The 23,276-nt window shown below is 41.9% G+C and overlaps 1 protein-coding gene across 1 annotated transcript in view; it reads right to left on the bottom strand.

The window, feature by feature from the left end:
• Positions 1-608: 608 nt before the first annotated feature.
• LOC141127356 (fidgetin-like) overlaps positions 609-23,276 on the bottom strand; it is a 126,100-nt gene continuing 103,432 nt past the window's right edge. The window contains exons 2-3 of the mRNA XM_073613698.1: positions 13,714-13,815; positions 609-5,580 (exon numbers count right to left, since the gene is read on the bottom strand). Of these exons, the coding sequence (XP_073469799.1) occupies positions 3,404-5,580; positions 13,714-13,717 (2,181 nt within the window). The 5' untranslated portion in view covers positions 13,718-13,815 and the 3' untranslated portion in view covers positions 609-3,403. The remainder of the gene's footprint in view (positions 5,581-13,713; positions 13,816-23,276) is intronic.

Here is a 23,276-nt window from a genome sequence, read left to right as displayed (position 1 = left end):
CCCTCTTAACCAATAACACTGTAGCATAGAGTAGAAAATGCTCCTCTTTATAGGTATGTGCTTTGCTGAAAGAGATTTATTATGTGGCAAGGTCTTTTTAGGTTGTTTATGACTACGATTTATATCATGTTATTAAATACCCACTACTTTGTTGGGAAGTCTGGCAAAACTTTTATGCACCAACAATGCACCATACATGATTAATAAGCAGATTATCAGTGACTTTAGAATACAACTAGAAGGTATTTTTTGTTTAGCTGAACTTACAATAACTGAGCAGAGACCAATGCTTGGATTCTGTGCTAACAAATAGGAGGAACAAATGGTTCATCAAAAGCCCACTAAAGAAGGGGGCTATGACTGATGACTGAGTCAATAACTTGCCATTGTGAGATTGATACAGTTCACGACTTGCCAAAAAGTCACCTTCCATACTACAATATATACTTTTTTACCCCAACTCAATGATAATATTAATTATACACATGGCATTGCAAAGCAAAAATTGTTCTGTACAATGTGAAATCATGAGCATCTTTGGTGTAAATCAATATTAAAACAAAGTATAATTTTAATCATTTTTGTCTTGAAACTGTATTACAGACAAAATGTGAAAGGCAAACAATTAAATATGTACTATAAAACTAATAGAACTTTTCTATTACAATGTCTCAAAATATTATTCACTAACAAACTTTGGTTTAAAGAGAACACATTTTCACATGAAAATGAAGCATACACAGACAGACAAACAAGACCACCAGTGATCAGTAAACATTTCTTACAGGCGAGTGAACACTGTGGATTGAAAATATGGTTGTATAGAACTGTGATTTGGCATTCAGTGTAGGAGTGAACAGCAATCTATCTCTATTGGACTAAACACTTTGGTATTTTACATTCTTCATATATACTAAAAGGGTTCTTTGGTCATATAAAAATGCTGCTTTTAAACATTTTTGTAGTAAATGAATGCATTGCAACATATGATAAATAAATTAAAAGGATGCACCTATCTAAATGAGATACAACTTCAAGTTAAAATTATGGTTTGATACACAGAAGCATTGTATGATTAGAGAGGTCCTCACATGGAGATAGTTTCTATCTACCTTCCCCCAGGGATATGTTTTTCAATTTTCTGCAGCCCTCTACTGCTTAAAGAGACTCTATCCGGCCTCTAAATAATTCAAACCATCAGATTCCTGCAAAAGTAGATTTGTTTTACTCACCTTTTCAGTGGCCCATGTGTCCTACCTCCTTGTCATTCCAGTGCTGTAGACTTCTTCAGGATCTTTGGCATTTGACACTCTCGGAAGTGTTGGATGCTTGTCTCATACTCATCAGTGTCATAGGAGTCCAAGGAAGGAGCCACAGCAATCAGCATGGACACAGGCATCCAACACTCCCAGGAGTGCCAAATGCCAAAACACTGACAGAGGACGCAGTCTTAAATGGAGGTAAGCTAAGACATAGAGACCACTAGAGAGGTGAGCATAAAAGCTCTTGTCTTGCAGGGACCTGACAGTTTGAATTGTTTAGAGACTCAATAGGGTCACTTTAACTTAGCATCGGGATGAGTTTGTATCATTGGAACCTTCCAAGTAACCAGCCTCTCTAAGACTGTTTTCTAAGGCAGTGTTTCTCAACTCTAGTCCTCAAGGCGCCACAACAGGTCATGTTTTCAGGCTCTCCATTATTTTGCACAGGTGATTTGATCAGTTTCACTGCCTTAGTAATTACCACTGCGGTTTCATCTGAGGGAAATCCTGAAAACATGACCTGTTGGGGTGCCTTGAGGACTGGAGTTGAGAAATTCTGTTCTAAGGAACGCCTCTCACCATGGATACTTGTATATAAATTTATGTTTTTGGATCTTCATTAGTAACCAGTCAGACATGGATAAGTTAATTACAAAACAAGCTCAGGATTCACATACCCCTGGCTTTCCAGATAAGTACTGCAGAACTTTGAGTGAACCCCCACTAGGTAAGTTAGCAACTACTTATTCGAAATGAAGAACCTCTTTAAACTATGGCCAACAAAGTGCAGCATTCACATCTCCAATATTACCAGCAGGTCAGCCCAGAAATAGGTCACTGCTATTATGTGTTCTAGAACATCTAGCGCTGTAACTGCACCTTTCTTATCACTGCAGGATAATTCCTAGTAGATAGGGATTTCCATTTATAAGGGACGAAAACTTTATCTGAGCAAGAAGAGTAAGTAGTTGCAGGCAATCGTGAGGTATCTTGTATGGGCAATAGTGAGGTATTGCTCTGTTTCCAGTAACCCAAGAAACGTAATTCACAGCTGTAAACATTCTTCACATAAGAAAAAACGCCTGTGAAGTTCTAACAGAACTCTCAAACACAGTAAATACTATATTATATCATCCAAAAAGTGGTACTGACTATGTGTTCCAACCTCCCGTGCTATAAACACATAACTCCAACACTACAGTAACAAATGTCATAAAATAAAAATAATAACAATAAAAATAAGAACTGGATAAAAACCTTTATGAGAGAAATTGTTCCTGATAGCTGTAGTGAAAGAGATTGGCAATACATTCAATCCTGGCAATAACTTCAAGTACTTATACAGTCTCTAATTCAATTGAATTGTTGAAAATGTTGAGTCTTAGGAGTCTTAGAAACATTCATTTTGGAAGTATTTTTTTTCCTGAGTGTTTAGAAATAAACATGAACACATAAAAAAAGTTAAAAAAAAATATACAAATGGTTTCTACTCTTAGCTAGCAATGTAGTTTTCATTCCATCCCTTCTTAAGCATTGTATACGCATCCCATTGCTGTTTCTGGTCACCTAATATATGTCAAGAATGAACTGGGGTCCCCAAAGTGCCATGAAGGGGTTATTTTCTGTTGTTTTAAAATGAAAAAACAAAACAAAAAAAAAACAAAAAACGAATAAAGCAGCTGATCACAGCCAAAAGAAACACATCCTTGAGATCATGTGACACCTGCAGGATACCAGAATTTCCCACTCACCAAACTATTAAGTGGCACTGCCAACATTTGGCAATAAATAGATGATATCCTGAGTACAGTGAAGAGCTACTTTTCCTTTTAGATTTCCAAATGTGATACTAATAAGAAACAAATAAAAAATACAGGTTTTGTTTCCTGTGAAACATTCAATGGAGCAGACAGATCTATACAAATATGTATGCATATATGTATGTATATACATATACATACAAAACTGATGCCAGTAACATGACATCTAATTGTCACATTTCAGATTAAAGGGAAAGGAAAAAAAATGTAAAGGTCTCCACTCAAGCTGAAGACTCAACACACGCACCCACCTTGAAAAAAAGAAAAAAAAAAAGAAGAAAGGGCCAGTGTAGTGTGAACACATTGAGTTTCATTCCACAGTTAGTGTCTTGAACCATACATTTTATTCCATTCCACGTACAAGTCTAACTGTTTTTGAGAGGTACCAGCTCGTTGTTTACAGAATGCACCCTCAAAGTCTTTGTATGATGTTGGCTGTAGTTGACCTGAAATCCCATGAAGATGATTGGCTCCAGCTTGTTGGCATAGTTGAATTAGCTCATTTCCTGAATAGCCCTCAGTGTGCTGGACAAGTAGGGCCATTTCCCTTTCACTAAGGCAATAGTTTTGTTGGGCCAAAGTGTGGTGTAGGATTTGCCTTCTGGCAAGATTATCTGGGGGCGCAATGTAAAATCGCCTGGCAAATCTGTGGTGTGCACCTTCATCAATGTCATCCGGCCTTTGAGATGTACCAATGAAGATGATGCTGTCATCAGATGAGGTAGATATGTTATCCAAAAAGGAAAGCAGTTGGGACTTGAGGTTAATCAGGTGGGAGTTATCCTCACTGATGTGAGCAGACAGTAAAAGATCAATTTCACTAATGAAAACCACAGCTGGCTGATGACAACTAGCCATGAAAAACACAGTCTGTAAAATCTTTTCACTTTTGTTCTTCCACTTAGAGACGAGTGTGGCACTGCTGAGCTTCAACAATGTGGACCCTAGCTGGGTTGCAATACACCTGCTTAACAGAGTTTTCCCTGAACCCGAGGGACCAAATAATAAAATACTTTTTGGAGGTCTACTGGCCCCAGTGTAAGCACCAGGTCTTAAAATGGGCCATACCAATTCTTCTTCAATTGCAGCCTTTACTGATACATGGCCAGCAATATCAGTCCACTGCACTGGTGGGCCACAGTCAACAAGTTCATTATTGACAATTTCTAGAATAAGGGGATCAACATTTTTTAACTGATCCTCTGATGAACTACGAAATACTGGTGGTTTCATCCCTGAAATCTGCATTCTTTGTGCAAACATATGTCCTTGATCACTATTTCTCCGCTCACCGTTAACAACAGGTGGTGTGAACTTACCAAATGCTTCTGGAGGTCTCAGAGCTGACTCTTCATTGTAAGTAGGTGAGATCATTGCTTTTATTGGCTGAGCACTATATTTTCCCACATCTTCCTCTGTTGAGCGCTTGCCTGGTTTAAAGGGCACCTGTTGAGTTTCTCCATTGCGACTAAAGCCATTTCCTCTGCATTCATTTGGAACACCGTCTGTCATCTGAAATGATGACTCTGAGGTAGTCTTTGGTTGCTCATAGCTGTATTTTCTATATCTTCCTTCAGTTTCCTCTGCTGTTGCCATATCAAATGCTTTCCTTTTTAAGGAACCAGATGGTTCTGTGCTCAAAGGAGTAACAGAAATTGGTGCTAAGTTAGAACTTTGGTATGTGTACCCAGAGACCACAGGAGGTCTTGAGGACGTTGTATGTGGTGGCAGTGGAGTAGGTGCAGCAATACCTGAAGGCAGGTAACCAGAAGGATGCATTCCACCATATCCTGTTTGAGAAGGGTAGCTGCTTGAGCTATAGTTGTATATTGTGCCTGAAGAACTGTATCCATGGACCAATGCTGGTGATGCATGTGTTGGCTGAAGTCCTGAGCTATGCAGAGATGATGGGTGGGTTGGTGGAAGTGCTGCAGGGGATTGACTACAATATCCAGATGGAAGGTATGTGCCACTGTAACTTGAGGTATAATCTTGTGGTGCCACAAGCCCACTTGTTGGATTGGGTGCTCCACATGTACTACCAGGATAAAGTGGATCCGGAAGGTTACCGGATGCTATAGTTGGGCTTCCCAAAGCGATATGTCCATTGCCTGATTTGGAACCAGCCAAACTATCATGCAGAGGGTTTACAGTGTATGAGGTTTCAGCCCCATGTGGCATCTGCCAAGGTTCAATTTCACCCTTTTGTCCATTTACAGGGCCAAATGCTCCATCTGTATAGCTACTTAGTGGGCCTCGCTCATATGGGGAGTCCAAGACACCAGAGTATTTCTCTGCATATCTTTTTAACAAGTTAGAAGCAGTCAGTGCTGATATATCATCATTTGCCCAAGCATAGTTTAACCTTTGCCGACTATTCTGGTACAAATCAGATTTGTGTGCTGGAGATGAAGTTGTTGAAGAGACATCAAGGTGCTGCTCTGGCCACTGGGTCAGGGGCTGGGCATGCTCTGGTGTCCAGTGCATCTTCAGGAGAGCTGAAACAAATAAAAATGCACTAAAAATAAATTCTTGCTTTGGTGATTTTAACATAGCATACTACAATAATCTTAACCTTAAAGATATTGTATTATTTCAAAGCTTACTAAAGGTCTTTGTAAACATCTTTCGAGCTTGTGTTGATGGCATTAGTTTGATATCATATTTAAACACTTCTGAGATCATTCAAAATTCATTGTCAGGTTCATTTGATCTGCAACTGACCTCCTTCTGACCTGCGTTTGACCCGCTTTAATTATGTTTTACATTTCCACAGACTTGTATGGGAGTGCAAAACCCATCTGATGCAGGCCCTAAAGTTGTCAAACTAATATTTACATAAAGTCGTGGAAAACTGTCATAGAAAACACTACATTGTGTGGACAGCATTGTGCTTTGTTAACTACGATATTTATATTTTGTTTAGTTGATGCTGACATTGAGGTTAAATTACCATGCAAAAGGAATTCAGCCTGTGTATTCAGTGGCAATGGCACATGGATGCTTTGTGACTCAAGGACACAATAAACAGAAAAGCCGCATACATTAGTAGATAGAACTAGAATATATTCTGTATATAAATTATATGTATAGTGTAAGGTACTGTCTGGCAGGGTTGTGTGCAGTATATATGTGTCACCTAGTTCTCTCACCTACACAGAATGAGGGGCATCAGAATTTGTACAAAACTTTTATTTTTCTCAGATATTGATAGGTTCTGGTCTGGGTCATGAAGCCTGAAGACTTTGTAGAGTTTTTGGCACAATAAAGCCTCCAATCCTAGGTTCGTGTTTTACCTGTTAGTTGACCTGACTCATTATTTAGCTGTGTACAGCCCTTTATGTATGTGAACTAATTGCGTTTCAAGGGCTCCCACTCTGCTATTAGAGGGCCTGCTGCTGAGGAGAGTCTGACTACTGACAAATCACTAAAAAAGGTACATGTGCTGATTGTTTTTAGAAAACCCATTAGGAGGCACCCTGTTAGGCTCAGTAAGAAATGATTCAGAGCCCTCCTGCACTGAACTGGTCATTTATTGCCTTACTAAATAAAAATTCTGGACAAAAACCCTGCTTGGACTGTTGTTTGGTGTCCCTGTCTTGTGCATGGATATCACTGCCCCCAGCTGAGCCTTGCTTGCTGAGATACAGTGCCACATTAGCCGCACAGACCCCAGGACCAATTACCCATCAACTCAACATGTTGTATAAGACATACTGTATGTGTTCACACAGAATAGCAGTCTTCAGGTAACAGGTAACAAGGATGCGCACATGATGGGAGTGTTGGAAGAGGAGGGGTAACAGGAAATGTGCTGGGGGGAGGAGAAAAAACTAGTGCTGGAAGGTGGGGTGGGAGATTTCATATCTGCCCCCCCCCCCACTAGCACTAGTCCTATCCCCTCCAAAAGCACCCCAGCACATTTCCTCTTGCCCCCCTCTCCCTCTAATCAAAGAGATGACGCCTGCCACAGAGGGGTAATGGGCATGGGACATGTGAAAAGGGTCCCTCTCTGTCCTCATCCCAGGGTGCCCTTTCTGCCATCATCCCAGAGGCTCGCTCTGTCTTTATCCTGGGGTCCCTGTCTGTCCTCATCCCAGGGTCCCCTCTCTGCCCTCATCCCAGGGTCCCCTCTCTGCCCTCATCCTAGGGTTCCCTCTATGCCCTCATGCCAGGGGCCCCTCTCTGTCATCATCCCAGGGTCCCTCTCTGCCCTCATCCCAGGGTCTTTCTCTGCCTTCATCCCAGGATCCCCTCTCTGCCCTCATCCCAGGGTCCCTCTCTGCCCTAATCCCAGGGTCCTCTCTGCCCTCTTTCCAGGGTCCTCTCTGCCCTCATCCCAGGGTCCCTCTCTGCCCTTACCCCAAGGTCCCCTCTCTGCCCTCATCCCAGGGTCCCCTCTCTGCCCTCATCCCAGGGTCCCCTTTCTGCCCTCATCCCAGGGTCCCTGTCTGCCCTCATCCCAGGGCCCCTCTCTGCCCTCATCCCAGGGTCCCTCTCTGCCCTAATCCCAGGGTCCTTCTCTGCCCTAATCCCAGGGTCCCCTCTCTGCCCTAATCCCAGGGTCCTTCTCTGCCCTCATCACAGGGTCCCTCTCTGCTCTCATCCCAGGGTCTCTCTCTGCCCTCATCCCAGGGTCCCCTCTCTGCCCTCATCCCAGGGTCCCCTCTCTGCCCTCATCCCAGGGTCCCTCTTGGCCCTAATCCCAGGGCCCCCTCTCTGCCCTCATCCCAGGGTCTGCTCTCATCTCAGGGGTCCTCTCTGTCCTCATCCCTGGGTCCCTGTTTGTCCTCATCCCAGGGTTCCCTCTCTGCCCTCATCCCAGGGGCTCCTCACTGTCCTCATCCCAGGGTCCCTGTCTTCCCTCATCTCAGGGTCCCCTCTCTGCCCCATCCCAGGGGCCTTGTCTGTCCTCATCCCAGGGTCCCCTCTCTGTCTTCATCCCAGGGGCCCTGTTTGTCCTCATCCCGGGGTCCCTGTCTGTCCTCATCCCAGAGTCCTCTCTCTGCCCTCTTTCCAGGGTCCCTCTCTGTCCTCATCCCAGGGCCCCTCTCTGCCCCTATTCCAGGGTACCCTCTCTGCCCTTATCCCAGGGACCCCTCTGTCCTCATTCAGGGGCCCCTCTCTACCCTCATCCCAGTATACTCTTTCTGCCCTCATCCCATGATCTCTGCCCTCATCTCAGGAAAATTCTCTCTGTCCTCATCCCAGGGACCCTCTCTGATCTCATCCCAGGGGACCCCCCTCTCTGTCCTCATCCAAGAGGTCCCTTTCTGTCCTCATCCCAGAGTCCCTCTCTGCCCTAATCCCAGGGGACCCCCCTCTCTGCCCTAATCCCAGGGCCCCTCCCCGCCCTCATCTCAGGGGCCCCCCTCTGCCCTCATCCCAGGGGCCCCTCTCTGCCCTCATCCCAGGGGCCGATCTCTGTCCTCATCCCAGGGACCCCTCTCTGTCCTCATCCTAGGGTCACTCTCTGTCCTCATCCTAGGGTCCCTCTCTGTCCTTATCCTAGGTTCCCTCTCTGTCCTCATCCCAGGGGTCCTCTAAAAGCAACTGTGATGGGGCTTAGGACAGTAAGTGCTTGTTTACATTTGCAGTTAGGGGGCGGTAAAACACCATAGTTGAGCCCTGTTTTTACCCCCCCCCCCCATGTCACCTCCTTTTAACTGCAGTGGTCAGGGGTGTACACATGTCACAGCCACAGCAGGAATTATACACCCTGTCATGCGTGGCAGGTGTAGCACCGACCAAGTGTGGCCCATTCAAATGAATGGGGTCGCTCTGCAAAGGCCCTACAACATTGTGCTGTACAGCGACCAAGGGGTTAAAACAGGCGGTGTATCTGCTTTAGCCCCCTGGATCCCACGCTAGCATGCTGCAACTGTGTGCATTGCACATGTTTGCAGGGTGGCCCCATTCAATTGAATGGGTCGTGATCACACACCAAAAGCTACAGGGGGGATATTTCCTGCCACAGCATGTGTACATCCTCAGCTGATGCATCTCAAGCTAAAAGAGGTAGGGACGAGCGCATGTACTGTGGGCAGTGCAATAAGTAGGTGGTGCTTTGTGTGGGGTGGCTTTAGTGTGGGTGGGGAGACAGGGGGGCCCCATGATCTCCTATTGCCCAGGGGCCCCATGAGTTGTCAGTCCGCCCCTGCTTACAACAATAATTAACAGAGTAAGAATATTGGACAGCTATACACAGTATCTCACAAAAGTGAGTACAACCCTCACATTTTTGTAAAAATGTTATTCTATCTTTTCATGTGACAACACTGAAGAATAAACACTTTGCTATGTAAAGTAGTGAGTGTACAGCTTGTATAACAGCTTGTATAACAGTGTAAATTTGCTGTCCCCTCAAAATAACTCAACACACAGCCATTAATGTCTAAACCGCTGGTCCAAACTGCGCCCAAAGTGTCAATATTTTGTGTGGCCACCATTATTTTCCAGCACTGCCTTAACCCTCTTGGGCATGGAGTTCACCAGAGCTTCACAGGTTGCCACTGGAGTCCTCTTCCACTCCTCCATGAGGACATCACGGAGCTGGTGGATGTTAGAGATCTAGCGCTCCTCCACCTTCCATTTTAGGATGCCCCACAGATGCTCAATAGGGTTTAGGTCTGGAGACATGCTTGGCCAGTCCATCACCTTTACCCTCAGCTTTTTTAGCAAGGCAGTGGTCGTCTTGGAGGTGTGTTTGGGGTCGTTATCATGTTAGAATACTGCCCTGTGGACCAATCTCTGAAGGGAGGGGATTATGCTCTGCTTCGTTATGTCACAGCACATGTTGGCATTCATGGTTCCCTCAATGAACTGTAGCTTTCCAGTGCTGGCAGCACTCATGCAGCCCCCAACCATGACACTCCCACCACCATGCTTGACTGTAGGCAAGACACAGACAAGTCAATGTCCTTAGTCTGCTTGTCTTCAGCAAACTGTTTGCGGGCTTTCTTGTGCATCATCTTTAGAATAGGCTTCCTTCTGGGACGACAGCCATGCAGACCAATTTGATGCAGTGTGCGACGTATGGTCTGAGCACTGACAGGCTGACCCCCCCAACCCTTCAACCTCTTCAGCAATGCTGGCTGCACTCATACATCTATTTCCCAAAGATAACCTCTGGATATGACGCTGAGCACGTGCACTCAACTTCTTTGGTCGACCATGGTGAAGCCTGTTCTGAGCGGAACCTGTCCTGTTAAACTGCTGTATGGTCTTGACCGCTGTGCTGCAGCTCAGTTTCAGGGTCTTGGCAATCTTCTAATAGCCTAGGCCATCTTTATGTAGAGCAACAATTCTTTTTTTCAGATCCTCAGAGAGTTCTTTGCCCTGAGGTGCCATGTTGAACTTCCAGAGTGAGAGCGATAACACCAAATTTAACACGCCTGCTCCCCATTCACACCTAAGACCTTGTAACACTAACAAGTCACATGACACCGGCGATGGAAAATAGCTAATTGGGCCCAATTTGGACAATTTCAATTAGGGGTGTACTCACTTTTGTTGCCAGCAGTTTAGACATTAATGGCTGTGTGTTGAGTTTTTTTGAGGGGACAACAAATTTACACTGTTATACAAACTGTACACCCACTACTTTACATTGTAGTAAAGTGTCATTTCTTCAGTGTTACATGAAAAGGTATAATAAAATATTTACAAAAATGTAAGGGGTCTACTCACTTTTGTGAGATATTGTATATATATATATATATATATATATATATAGGGGGGATGGAAAGTGTTCAGACCCCCTTAAATTTTTCACTCTTTGTTAAATTGCAGCCATTTGCTAAAATCATTTAAGTTCATTTTTTTCCTCATTAATGTACACACAGCACCCCATATTGACAGAAAAACACAGAATTGTTGACATTTTTGCAGATTTATTAAAAAAGAAAAACTGAAATATCACATGGTCCTAAGTATTCAGACCCTTTGCTGTGACACTCATATATTTAACTCAAGTGCTGTCCATTTCTTTTGATCATCCTTGAGATGGTTCTACACCTTCATTTGAGTCCAGCTGTGTTTGATTATACTGATTGGACTTGATTAGAAAAGCCACACACCTGTCTATATAAGACCTTACAGCTCACAGTGCATGTCAGAGCAAATGAAAATCATGAGGTCAAATGAACTGCCTGAAGAGCTCAAAGACAGAATTGTGGCAAGGCACAGATCTGGCCAAGGTTACAAAAAAATTTCTGCTGCACTTAAGGTTCCTAAGAGCACAGTGGCCTCCATAATCCTTGAATGGAAGACGTTTGGGATGACCAGAACCCTTCCTAGAGCTGGCCGTCCGGCCAAACTGAGCTATCGGGGGAGAAGAGCCTTGGTGAGAGAGGTAAATAAGAACCCAAAGATCACTGTGGCTGAGCTCCAGAGATGCAGTTGGGAGATGGGAGAAAGTTGTAGAACGTCAACCATCACTGCAGCCCTCCACCAGTCGGGGCTTTATGGTAGAGTGGTCCGCCGGAAGCCTCTCCTCAGTGTAAGACACATGAAAGCCCGCATGGAGTTTACTAAAAAACACCTGAAGGACTCCAAGATGGTGAGAAATAAGATTCTCTGGTCTGATGAGACCAAGATAGAACTTTTTGGCCTTTCTAATTCTAAGCGGTATGTGTGGAGAAAACCAGGCACTGCTCATCACCTGTCCAATACAGTCCCAACAATGAAGCATGGTGGTGGCAGCATCATGCTGTGGGGGTGTTTTTCAGCTGCAGGGACAGGACGAATGGTTGCAATTGAGGGAAAGATGAATGCTGCCAAGTACAGGGATATCCTGGACGAAAACCTTCTCCAGAGTGCTCAGGACCTCAGACTGGGCCGAAGGTTTACCTTCCAACAAGACAATGATCCTAAGCACACAGCTAAAATAACGAAGGAGTGGCTTCACAACAACTCCGTGACTGTTCTTGAATGGCCCAGCCAGCTCCCTGACTTAAACCCAATTGAGCATCTCTGGAGAGACCTAAAAATGGCTGTCCACCAACGTTTACCATCCAACCTGACAGAACTGGAGAGGATCTGCAAGGAGGAATCGCAGAGGATCCACAAATCCAGGTGTGAAAAACTTGTTGCATCTTTCCCAAAAAGACTCATGGCTGTATTAGATCAAAAGGGTGCTTCTACTAAATACTGAGCAAAGGGTCTGAATACTTAGGACCCCATGTGATATTTCAGTTTTTCTTATTTAATAAATCAGCAAAAATGTCAACAATTCTGTGTTTTTCTGTCAATATGGGGTGCTGTGTGTACATTAATGAGGAAAAAAAATGAATTTAAATGATTTTAGGATATGGCTGTAATATAACAAAGAGTGAAAAATTTAAGGGGGTCTGAATACTTTCCGTCCCCACTATATATATATATATATATATATATATATATATATATATATATATATATATATATCCAGAGACCAGATAAAGCGTATCTCTTTTCTCATGGTAAACTCAAATCAATACAGATAAATTAGCCCCTCGCTTTGAGTCTGCTTTTGCCTTCTCCATCTTTGTCTAAACCTAGTGCATGGCCCTTGGGGTATTGCCTCTGCGCTCCTGGATGGCACATAGCATCTTGTAGTATTCTTACCTTGTTATTCATTGTTGTATCAAAGATGTATATGTAGATATTCATCAGTCTCAATATGTATTATGTATTTATACATTAATGTATGTGCATTCTCTAGCACCCTTTCCATGATCAACTGCAAAACACAATGGGACCAATTTTTACATATAGCCTCCACATGTTGAAGATTGCTATCCTGTTTGAACACTTACAGTAGGCCTTGTGCAAAGTGTTGAGTCTTTTATTATTGGTCCTAGTTTGTTAGGGATGACATACACAGGGAGAAACCCAGGTCTTCTTTAGGATATCATCAGGCATACCATTTAATTATGGTTTTAAAATGTTTTTAACTTTTCTATGTAATGAAATGTAATTTTTTTTACTCATTTTTTGTTGTATTGTTTATTCATGAGATCGCAGCACCATTAAAAGTCCCACCTTTTTTTCTTTGGTGTACATATCTATGATTATTTTTGGGATGTGGTGCAAGGTGGGGTGTGATTGCATCTTCGTGTGACTAGTAACTGTAACATTTTCAATTTTTTTTTACTTTGGGGTCAACAGGACAAATAGAGATGGTGGATATATCTAGTAGGTAACAGAATGCAAGAAAAACGTGTCACCACATATGAATTTTATTTGCAACATTAAAATTGTTAATCAAGACTTAACGGCCAAAGCTGATTTTCCCAGCAACCCTGTAGGGTCTCTACCGGACAACAGAGAGCTGCTGCACATTGGCAATCATTTGAGGTTCACTCTGAATCTTCACAAAACTTGGAGTCCACCATCCTAATTCCAGACGCAATAAAAACTTGAGAGAAGTTTTAATTGTTCCCTACTCTATGCTATGCAAAAAGATTAAGCTCAAAATTGTGGCTAATCACAAAATAACCAGCATTTAGAAACCTAATGAAGTTACACATAAGTTACAAATTTTGAACCATTTTTAGAACTCTTTGCGGAACATATGAGCATACTTCCATAAAAAGGCTCTGCTAAATGCATAATTAACATGTCTTAATGGTATGGGGGAATATGCTTACCCATTAAATCAATATTTATTTATCTGGTTGAAGTGCATTTCCTGAGGTAAACGATCTGCTTCTAAATCATATATACTTTGGCGTCAGCTGCAAACCGCAAATCTGAGGGAGAGAAAAGATGTATATAAGGAAGTTAATACTTATATAACACTGAAACGTCTTGGCATTAGAGTTCACATTAGCTTTTATTATATGTATAAATATAGCCTTACCAATTCATCTACACCCATCATGACTGAGGAAAAAATGATGGATAATCACATACTAAAGTTTTGTATGTTGCTCTATAAACTGCTGAAGTGATTCACTTCAGTGTACTACTAGAACTGTACCTGAGACCTTTCCATGTAGTAATATAGGAGGTGACCCCTGTATGGACATCTTTCTGGCTTTGGTGGGTCCAGAAATCATATTGTCTCCTGCACTGCTGGTGAAAACAATGAATCTATTCAAAAAAGTTATATATATATATATATATATATATATATATATATATATATATATATATATATATATTAGTTTTCTTATAGTATGTTCACCATAACAATTCAGAAATCTGCAAGTATTTTTTTATTTATTGTGTAGTCTTAATAATACAGTTTTTTTCTACATTATGTTAATAAAAAATGAATCTACCCATTAGTCTCTCTCTTAAATTATTTATAACAGAATTTTAGCCAAAAGTTTTTTTAAAGCATTGGACAGAGTGGAGAAGGAAGAGAACCTCTGTAAAATTTTTTTATAGCCATGTTTCTGTTTTACAGGTTAATGGTAACTATCTGTTTTGATAATCGTTGTCACCAGCACAGAAAGTGAAGGGAAATCAAAACTTTTTACAGCTGTCACCCGGACAGGAGATGAGGAGGAATCTCCTGAAAGGAACGGATATTCAAGACAGGATTCCCCTCATGCTGGAAGATTTTCTATAATGTTTCTAAGGAAATGTGGCAAAATTAAGGACTTTACAGAAGTTCTAACTCTTCCTAATGTTATACTAAGCAAAGAAAAACATTTCTTGACTAATGGTGAGCTTTAAATTGTGCAATAATTTTGCCAATTCTCGAAAACTTTCCAGCAATTACAAATCAAGAAAACATAACAGCTTAACCATGAATTCAAAATAAAGTAATAAATCAATAATGAATTATTAAAAAAAACTCACATACGATAGGGTAACTAACGCGTGAAACGCTGAATTCACTTCTTTTCTTTATTAAGACTAAACTGTAGTACAGGATTTGTCGATCGTCTTTATTGTTTACTAAGAAATGTTCCTTACAGATATTCCTTGCAGAACAGAGTGTCGCCTTCCAATTCATACATGCTGAACAAAGCAAGTAATCAAAGCAGCATGAAGAATGTTAATCACACATCAATGTCTGCAGGATAAGTAAGTTTAATTGCACAATTTTTCTGCTGATCAGTTTCCCCCAGCAACTAATGAACAGAGACAAGATTGAGAGACTTGCTAAGGGCAAAACAAATTCCAAAATTTCAGCAACGCTGGTCAGAACCCCCCCCCCCCCTTTTTTTTCTTCTTTGTTGATTATATTACAGGCATACAGCTCTCTCCGTACACACAAAGTATTTCTTGCCCTCTGGCTAGGCGTGCTGGCTTTCCCAACATCTGCATGAGCAAGTCCCTCCGGACCTATTGTTGTCCTTCTGTGTATTTTCTCTATTCCCTGTTTTTTTTTTTCCCATAAAGACCATGGGGGATAGCCAAACCAAAGGGGGTTGGGGGAAGCGCCCGTGTACTATTCACTGGCAGTGCAGCTTTTAAGCTACTTTGTGGCTACAGCACAATTAGATTACCTAATGCTTTAATTGACTTATGCAGCATCACAGCTTCCATTTTAGATATCAAAACTACACAAGAGGATTTAAACAAGAGCGCGGCGAGGCTTTATCCAGCACGGACCACCGTTTACTTGCCATTATTAAATGTGCCATGGATAGGTAAACGGTCATTAGTGATGGCAAAGAGTTTTATCCGTATGGATCCTTTTTCATGAAAATGAGGCAAGGTTTGCCTATTGAAACTTCCTCTCGAAATGCGCGATGATTTAAGGCAGAGTTAAATCTTTTTATAAAGCGCCCTCAATGGTGCCAACACCAGGATGGCTCAAAACAAGAGAAGTATTTTTAGCAGGACTCAGGCCTCACAGCAAAACTCAGAGAGAGGGGGATTAACAAGGGAAACTCTTACTGGTCACATCTAATAGGATAAGAGATATGTGCTAATTGATTACAATAGGGAAGATGCAGCTTGGTCAAGTTTTATGTCATAAATGTTTGTGTTTCTCTTTCTGCTAAGAAAAACGGCACAATAAAGTTGACCATATATGGATCGAAATTTGGCCGGTTCAGCAGGGACTGGACGAATTTTGATTCATGTATAGGTACGCTGGTTGTACACAAATTAATCCATCGATCGACTTGTGTACAACCAGCCTGTTGTGTTTTTCCTGAACGATTAGTGCCACTGGCTATAAGCCAGAAGCACTAATCATTCTCCCCACGCTCCCCACCAACAGAACACAATAGCGCTATGGGAGGGATTCCCCTATTAACAATGACTGTGTCGATGGGGGAATCAAGCAATTTTCTTTCCTTCCACCCATGGTTGAAGGAAAGAAAATAGCATAATGTATGGGCTGCTTAAGGTACAGCAAACATCTTATATTTAGATTCTGCAGACATTAAAAGAGAACTCTAGTCTGTATGTACTCTTGACTAGTATGTTATGTATTTATTATAAAATCAATATTTAAAATGCAGCCAGTATAAGTACATGGATGTGGCTTATATTTGGACACATTTAATTCCCTGTGTAGCAGTGCTCAGACTGACAGAGGGAGGGCCAGTACTTTCGATCAATCTTGTACTGACAAGGAACATGCTAATAGAAGGATAGAATAGAGAGTTGACCACATCAGTCTGTTGCTGCTTTGCTATTGTCCAGTCACAATCTAGGGGCAGGTGATCTATCATAACTGTAGAAAGATTAGGAAACTAGGCTGACTGTACTGTGTGTTAGGCCTATGCAACGCTCACAATTGGGTGGACGGAATAATAAGGCCTCATGTACATTGCTGCTGGTAAACGGACGTTCAGAGGCAATTGGATGCTTTTTTAAAAAAAAAAAAACGTTTCTTTCAAACGCTTCTAAATGCAAACGTGGCTAAACGCCGCATGTAAGTGCGGCAAAACGGACGTTTTAAAAGTGGGATACTATCTGTCAAGTTAAATCGTTCAGGAGAGGTTGTAAAAACGTCCTGTGTACATTAAGCCTAAAACAGCTCTCACATATTTATTTAGTTGTTTGCCTGGAGTTTAGCTTTAAAATAAGGAGCTATAAACTCAACTAGAGCCAAGCAAAGAGTTCTAAAGCCCTGTATGCACAGGCCGAATGTCGGGAGAGAATGGCCGGTCAAAAACCAAAAAAGTCCGACATTCGGCCTGTGTGTATGTCAGTCTGTCCGACAGAAGCTGGCTGGCTTCAGTTGGACCAGCATGCTGGAAAAGCAGCAGCCGATCGACTCCCAATCAGCGCTCTCAGTCAATAGCAGAGAGAGCTAATCAGAGTGTCATAACACAACAGCTCAGCAGAGGAGATCACTGAACTAATCAATTAACTAGTCAATAAGATTAACTTAGCATGGCCTCATGTGCCTGAATCCTGGCTGTAAAACCTTAGTTTCTCAAATTGGCTTCTAGCTGCAACTAGAGCACCATAAAGTAACAAATGGGGGGAGGGGGAGGGTTGATTGGGCTGGGGGCAAGAGGGAAACTTTCCCCTTGGGATAGAGCTAATGAGACTAGGCTGATGGCCCTTAGGAGAGACACATGAAAGTGCTTTGAAAGCCCAAATAAAAAGGATAGCACAAGGAGGATCTCAGTACCTTGGTGATGTTCTGTAATAGTGCAGTTTGCCAGCTCCATGACAGCTTACATACAGCTGTATAATTTGGTTGTAGTTCAACTTTAAACACCAAAAGTATTTATATTGCTCTTAACTGCAATAAATGTTAAAGAACAACCTGTAAATCCTTGAGGATATAATTCCAGACAGTTTTTTCTATGTGAATTTGTGGATGTATGACCTGGGGTATGGCAATGGCTTGTCTTTTAGCTAAACAATTTTAGAAACCGTCTTAGAAACTTGAGATGTAGACCATAACGATAAGATCACTGACAGAAAAAAGGATGAAATGTTTCTGGATCTGCCATTGGGGTCATCTTATGTGGTAATGTTTCATGCAAATAGTGCTAAGTGAAGTTATTCAATTATGTTTTTAGAAATAATCTTTATACATACAAAACTAATATATAAAGTAACTTTACATTTCTTATAAATGAATACATTACTATATCCTAGCAATTATCAGCATTTACTTAGAGCTAATAAAGCAACTCTCAAGCACATTACTTACATGGTGTGGACTACATTCAAGTACTGTAAGTATCTGGCATTCAAAAATCTGCCTGTTCTATTTGAAGTATGTTGTCTAAGAGTAGAAGACCCCTCTCCTCTTATTGTCTGTGACATTCAAACTCCATTAGTTATTGGAGACTCCTAGCTATTCCTGTTTTCAAAAGGCCTAGCAGAATCTTACTGATACACAGTTTGTGCAAAGACCTGATATTATCAAATCCTTGGTAGGTTTGGAGAGAACGCACTACTCCTTGGTAACATTCTGGATGAAGAGGAACTTCTAATGGCTTGTCAATATGTTTCTACTAATAACAGAAATGTCATGTGGGTACAATCCACCTTTAATCTTTGGGTTGGACTTTAATTTTGAAATTACAAATAATTTTTCCCCCACAAACAAAAGGCATTCTATGAGTTCAAGATGAAAGGAGCTTTCAGCAAGGCTAGAAAGCAAAAGTCTCTACGGACTGTACTCTAGAAAATTGGCAGTACATTTCTCTTTTTGCAGACAAGTAGAACGAAAAGTCATTTATCTGCACAAAAAGGCTCCACTTACAACAGGCCACCAAGTGTTTTGCACTTCTCTTTCTCAGTTCATGTGATAAAAAAACCTTTGACGTTACCTATCTTTGTCATTTTTGGAATGAAGGATAATTCTGTGTTCTATCGTGTTTGCTGAATGTTCTTCTACATTATGTTAGCAAGTTGTATATCTATACTGAGGTGTGATAGTACATATCAGAAAGTGATATGCCCATATGAAGATCTGATTATTCCTGATCTAATCATCAGAAGGCTTCATGTCTGGGTATCTAAAAGTGACACTGTTGTCAGCCAAAAAATCTTAGGGTCTATTAACACCTTGGTGTTCTGGTGCATTGCGTTAATGCGTGTTTTGCCATTTTAACATTTATACATTAAAGAGGAGCCCCAGGCTCCTTCAGAAAAAAATACTCTAGCTGCTGACTTTTAATATTAGAGCACTTACCTGTCCGGGAACCCAACGGTGTCCTCACCCGAGCCGATTTTTCAATCGGCTATTGGGTGCTGGTCTCGCCATCTAGACTAAGGGAAACCGGCAGTGAAGCCTTGCAGCTTCACAGCTGGTTTCCAACTGCGCATGCGCAAAGTGCGCTGTGCCTTGTCAATGGGCCAGCTACAGGGGAAGGAGGAGGGGGCCGAACTTCAGGTTCAGTTTGCTCTGGCGAACTGAGCCGGAAGTGGGAGTTTGTACCTGTCAAAACCAGGCACCCGCCCCCCTCTTACCCCCCAAAAGGTGCCAAATGTGGCAGCAGAAGAGGGGTGGGGAGGCAGACAATCAGAGCTTCCCTTTTGGGTTGAGGTCAGCTTTAAAGCAGCCTATTCATGTAAATATGTTGGTAAAGCACCATAACATCCAAAAAAAGTACAGCATTTTTAGCAACACAGTGCACCCCAGTGCATTACCATGTGTCTGGTGCACTGCAAAGCCTCTGCATTGCCTTAGTGCGGAGGACAGCAACCCGTTATCACAATCTACCCATTGATCATGGGCAGGTGATGGGTAGATCGCGTTCCTTGGTTGCTGACCATGGAACCTTGAGAGGAGGGGCAGTATTTTGTGGAATCAATGGCTGGATTCTCCTTCCTGCAGCAGCCGAATGCCGGCAATGCCAGCTTCTCCTCCTCACTGTCCTTCTGGCATTCAGTGGGCTGCAGGGTGTAAAATACAGCCATTGGTTCCACTAAATGCTGTCCACCGCCCCTCCTCTCCAGGTTTCTCTTTGTTGTGTTGCCTGGCCCCATGTGCTCCACTGGACCTCCCCGCTGCACTGCCGGGCTCCCACTGGCTGGGGGATAAGTCAGGATGGAGAGCGGTGAAGGGGCCAATAAATATTGTATTTAATGGCCCCTTCCTTTTCTGAATGAATACAGTCAGTGCTGGGTGCAGATCACTGACTGTGTTCATTCATAATTGAATTATCGTAAACTGTGTTTACTATTCTTCAGTTTGTGAATGAATGGGAAGACGCTAAGCACAGAGCAGTTCCCATTCATTCACTGCCCAGAGCAGCTGAGGCTGCAGAGAAAAGAACTAGAGAACCTCTGTCCTCAGTCCTCTTCTCTGTCTCAAAAGTGAGACATCAGCCCCCCAATGGGGCTCCAAAAAATTGTAAATAAAAAACATCACTGGGATCAAAATAAGTTATGTCATGAAGCTGGAAGGGTTTTATTTAAAACTTATGTTTCAAGCTTTTATTGGGTTTTGCAATGTTACAAAAATATATTTCAAGGTCATGTTGCACATCCATGAGGCTTTATTTAGGTCATTAATATTGGAGGAACCAAGGAAGGCAAAACATAAGCAGATTAAACTTTAACTGAAATTGCAGCTACTTTTAGAATGCACCTAGTGCTGGTAGTGGTACTTAATTTGTATGTATATCCAAATGTTGTTTTTTCATATTGGATAGAGTAGGCAAATATTAGAACCCCCATCATGTTTCTTACCGTCTGTGTATCTACTGGAGAGATTCGCCCTCTCACCTTTTACTGAGAAAAAAAGAGTTGGGAAATCTAATGTGTTACAATTGTCACCATAACAAAAGGTATGGGGAAATTGTCAGTGGAAATGCCTGCTTCGGTGACAACACCTCACTTGATAGAGATTTCCTCTCACTTCTTGTTGCATTTCTGAAACAGGAAGGCAAGTGAAATGTCCCCAATGTAACACAGACAGCAAAAAAACAACAAGCTGGGATTTTAACCTTGTTCTATCCTCAACTAAAAAATATCTTTGGCTTTAGATACATAGTCAGGTTAAAAAAAAAACACAAGTCCATCCAGTTCAACCATAAAAAATAAATAAATAAAATAAAAAATATAATACAGTCCCATATACCCAATCCTATACTCACAGTTGATCCAGAGGAAGGCGAAACCCCCCCCAGAAAAGCAGGATCCAAATTGCTACAGCAGGGGAAAAAAATTCCTTCCTGATCTCAGAGAGGCAATCTGTTTTTCCCTGGATCAACTTTACCTATAATGTTAGTACCCAGTTATATTCTGTACATTTAGGAACGAATCCGGGCCTTTCTTAAAGCAATCTACTGAGCTGGCCAGAACCACCTCTGGAGGGAGTCTATTCCACATTTTCACAGCTCTTACTGTGAAGAAACCTTTCCGTATTTAGAGATGAAATCTCTTTTCCTCTAGATGTAAAGAGTGTCCCCTTGTCCTCAGTGTTGACCGTAAAGTGAATAACTCAACACCAAGTTCACTATATGAACCCCTTATATATTTATACATGGTGATACACTATAATAATATATATTTTCTCCAGTATTACAATGACTTTCTATAATTTTCCTGTGTAATTGCACATAAAATGCAAAATATATGTTTCCTATATAAGCACGACACATTACACAGATTTACTAAGAATATTTACAATCATATCTGTACTACATAGCTAACTGAGGCTCAGGTGAGTTTATAGAGAGAGCTGTAGGCTGAGATATAGAAGCGATCTGATATGAAGAATCAATCGGTAAGAGCAGGAGAAAAAGATTCCACATCCTCTCTCCATGTTGACCTTCTGCACCTTAAACCACATTTCCTCACTCTCTGTATCTGGCCACTATTATCAGCAATTCTACTCCAACATCAATTTCAATTTGCCTTCTATCTGCTCCGGCACTTATATAACCCATCACAGGAAAGAAATTATTTCCTAACTTTCTGAAGTGCCATTCACATTGTTTCCATGTGACTACTTCTCTCCATCAACTTTTTTTCATCATCTCCAGCCAAATCGAATATCCACAGTATATAAAATATACATTGACAAAAGGTTTGTATCAGGAACAGGTAGCCTTAAGCTGGCCATATATGTTAAGATTTCTTGTTCAGCCCTGTGGGTTGAATAAGGGTCAGTTCACACCACATGCAGTCCAGTGCATTTTTTTTTCTGCATAAAAAACACATGTAAGTAGGTTATATGGTTTTCAATGGTATTGTTCACACCAGTGTTTGCAGTTCCAGTGCGTTCCAGTTCCAGAAAAAAAAGGAAAAAATGCTGCATTTTTCCTGCACTGGACTGTACTGGAATGCTATAAAACACATAGCTGGTCGGGAACCAGTTAAGGTTAAGAAAAAGGGGGGGGGGGGGGGGGAATGCACTGGACTGCAACAAAAATGCACCAAAAACGCACTGGAACGCATCAAAAATACGTCAAAACGCGCATGCAGAAAAGTATCTGGAACGAATCCAGGCTGCATTTCTATGGTGTGAACTGGTCGTCAAGGTTAGAAAAAAAGGGTGAAAATATGTACTGGACTGCATCATAAATGCACTGGACTGCATGAAAAACACGTCAAAAGCATCTGGAACGCATCCGGACTGTGTTTCTATCATGTGAACTGGCCCTAAGAGAAATGTATTGCTTCTCCCATCCACACTAAACAGCATGGGTGGAAGAATCTTTGCTGTGTGCTATTAAATTCTGACAGCCAGCGCTTGCAGTTGTCAGAATACCTGAACAGTGACAGCATCAGATTGGGCACAGGCGCTCTTCGGTCAATAATTTTGCTCTCAGCTCCTTTGATTTTCACATTAAAGGGTGTTGGGCAGAAGGGTGCTGACTGAGCCATCCACAGCTCGAATTTCAGCCAGTTCATCAGGAACCAGCCCAAATCTGCCAGATTTGGTGGGGTAGCCTAGTACAGGTAGCCTAGTGTGGCTGATTACAGTGGAATTCAACTCCCTCAATCAAATTAACTATTTTTTAATCCTTATGCTGCTAGCCTTAGTAAATTGATCAAAAGGTATATTATATTTACTTGTTTTAAACATTTTTTCTTTTTTTTACAATTCTTCAGTTGCTTCCTGGTTTCTGTCCTAGGCTAAAATGATGTCATACATCCCAGCAGTCTTCAGGAGGGGAGGAAGGCTTTTCTCAGGTAAACACACCCTCCTGCCTGCAAGTCTGAGCTAAGTTTGGATGTATTCCAGGAAGTAAATGCTACATGAATCATCTGCCCTTACTCGAGATGGTTGTGGTTAGGGGGTGTTTTCAAAGTGATTTCTCAACAAAATAAAGCATGGAGACATTGACTGATGGGTCAGTTTGCTTTGATTATTAAA

Source organism: Aquarana catesbeiana, linkage group LG02 (assembly GCF_042186555.1).
Source record: "Aquarana catesbeiana isolate 2022-GZ linkage group LG02, ASM4218655v1, whole genome shotgun sequence".
Lineage (NCBI taxonomy): Eukaryota > Metazoa > Chordata > Amphibia > Anura > Ranidae > Aquarana > Aquarana catesbeiana.
This window is presented reverse-complemented; position numbering and strand designations above follow the sequence as displayed.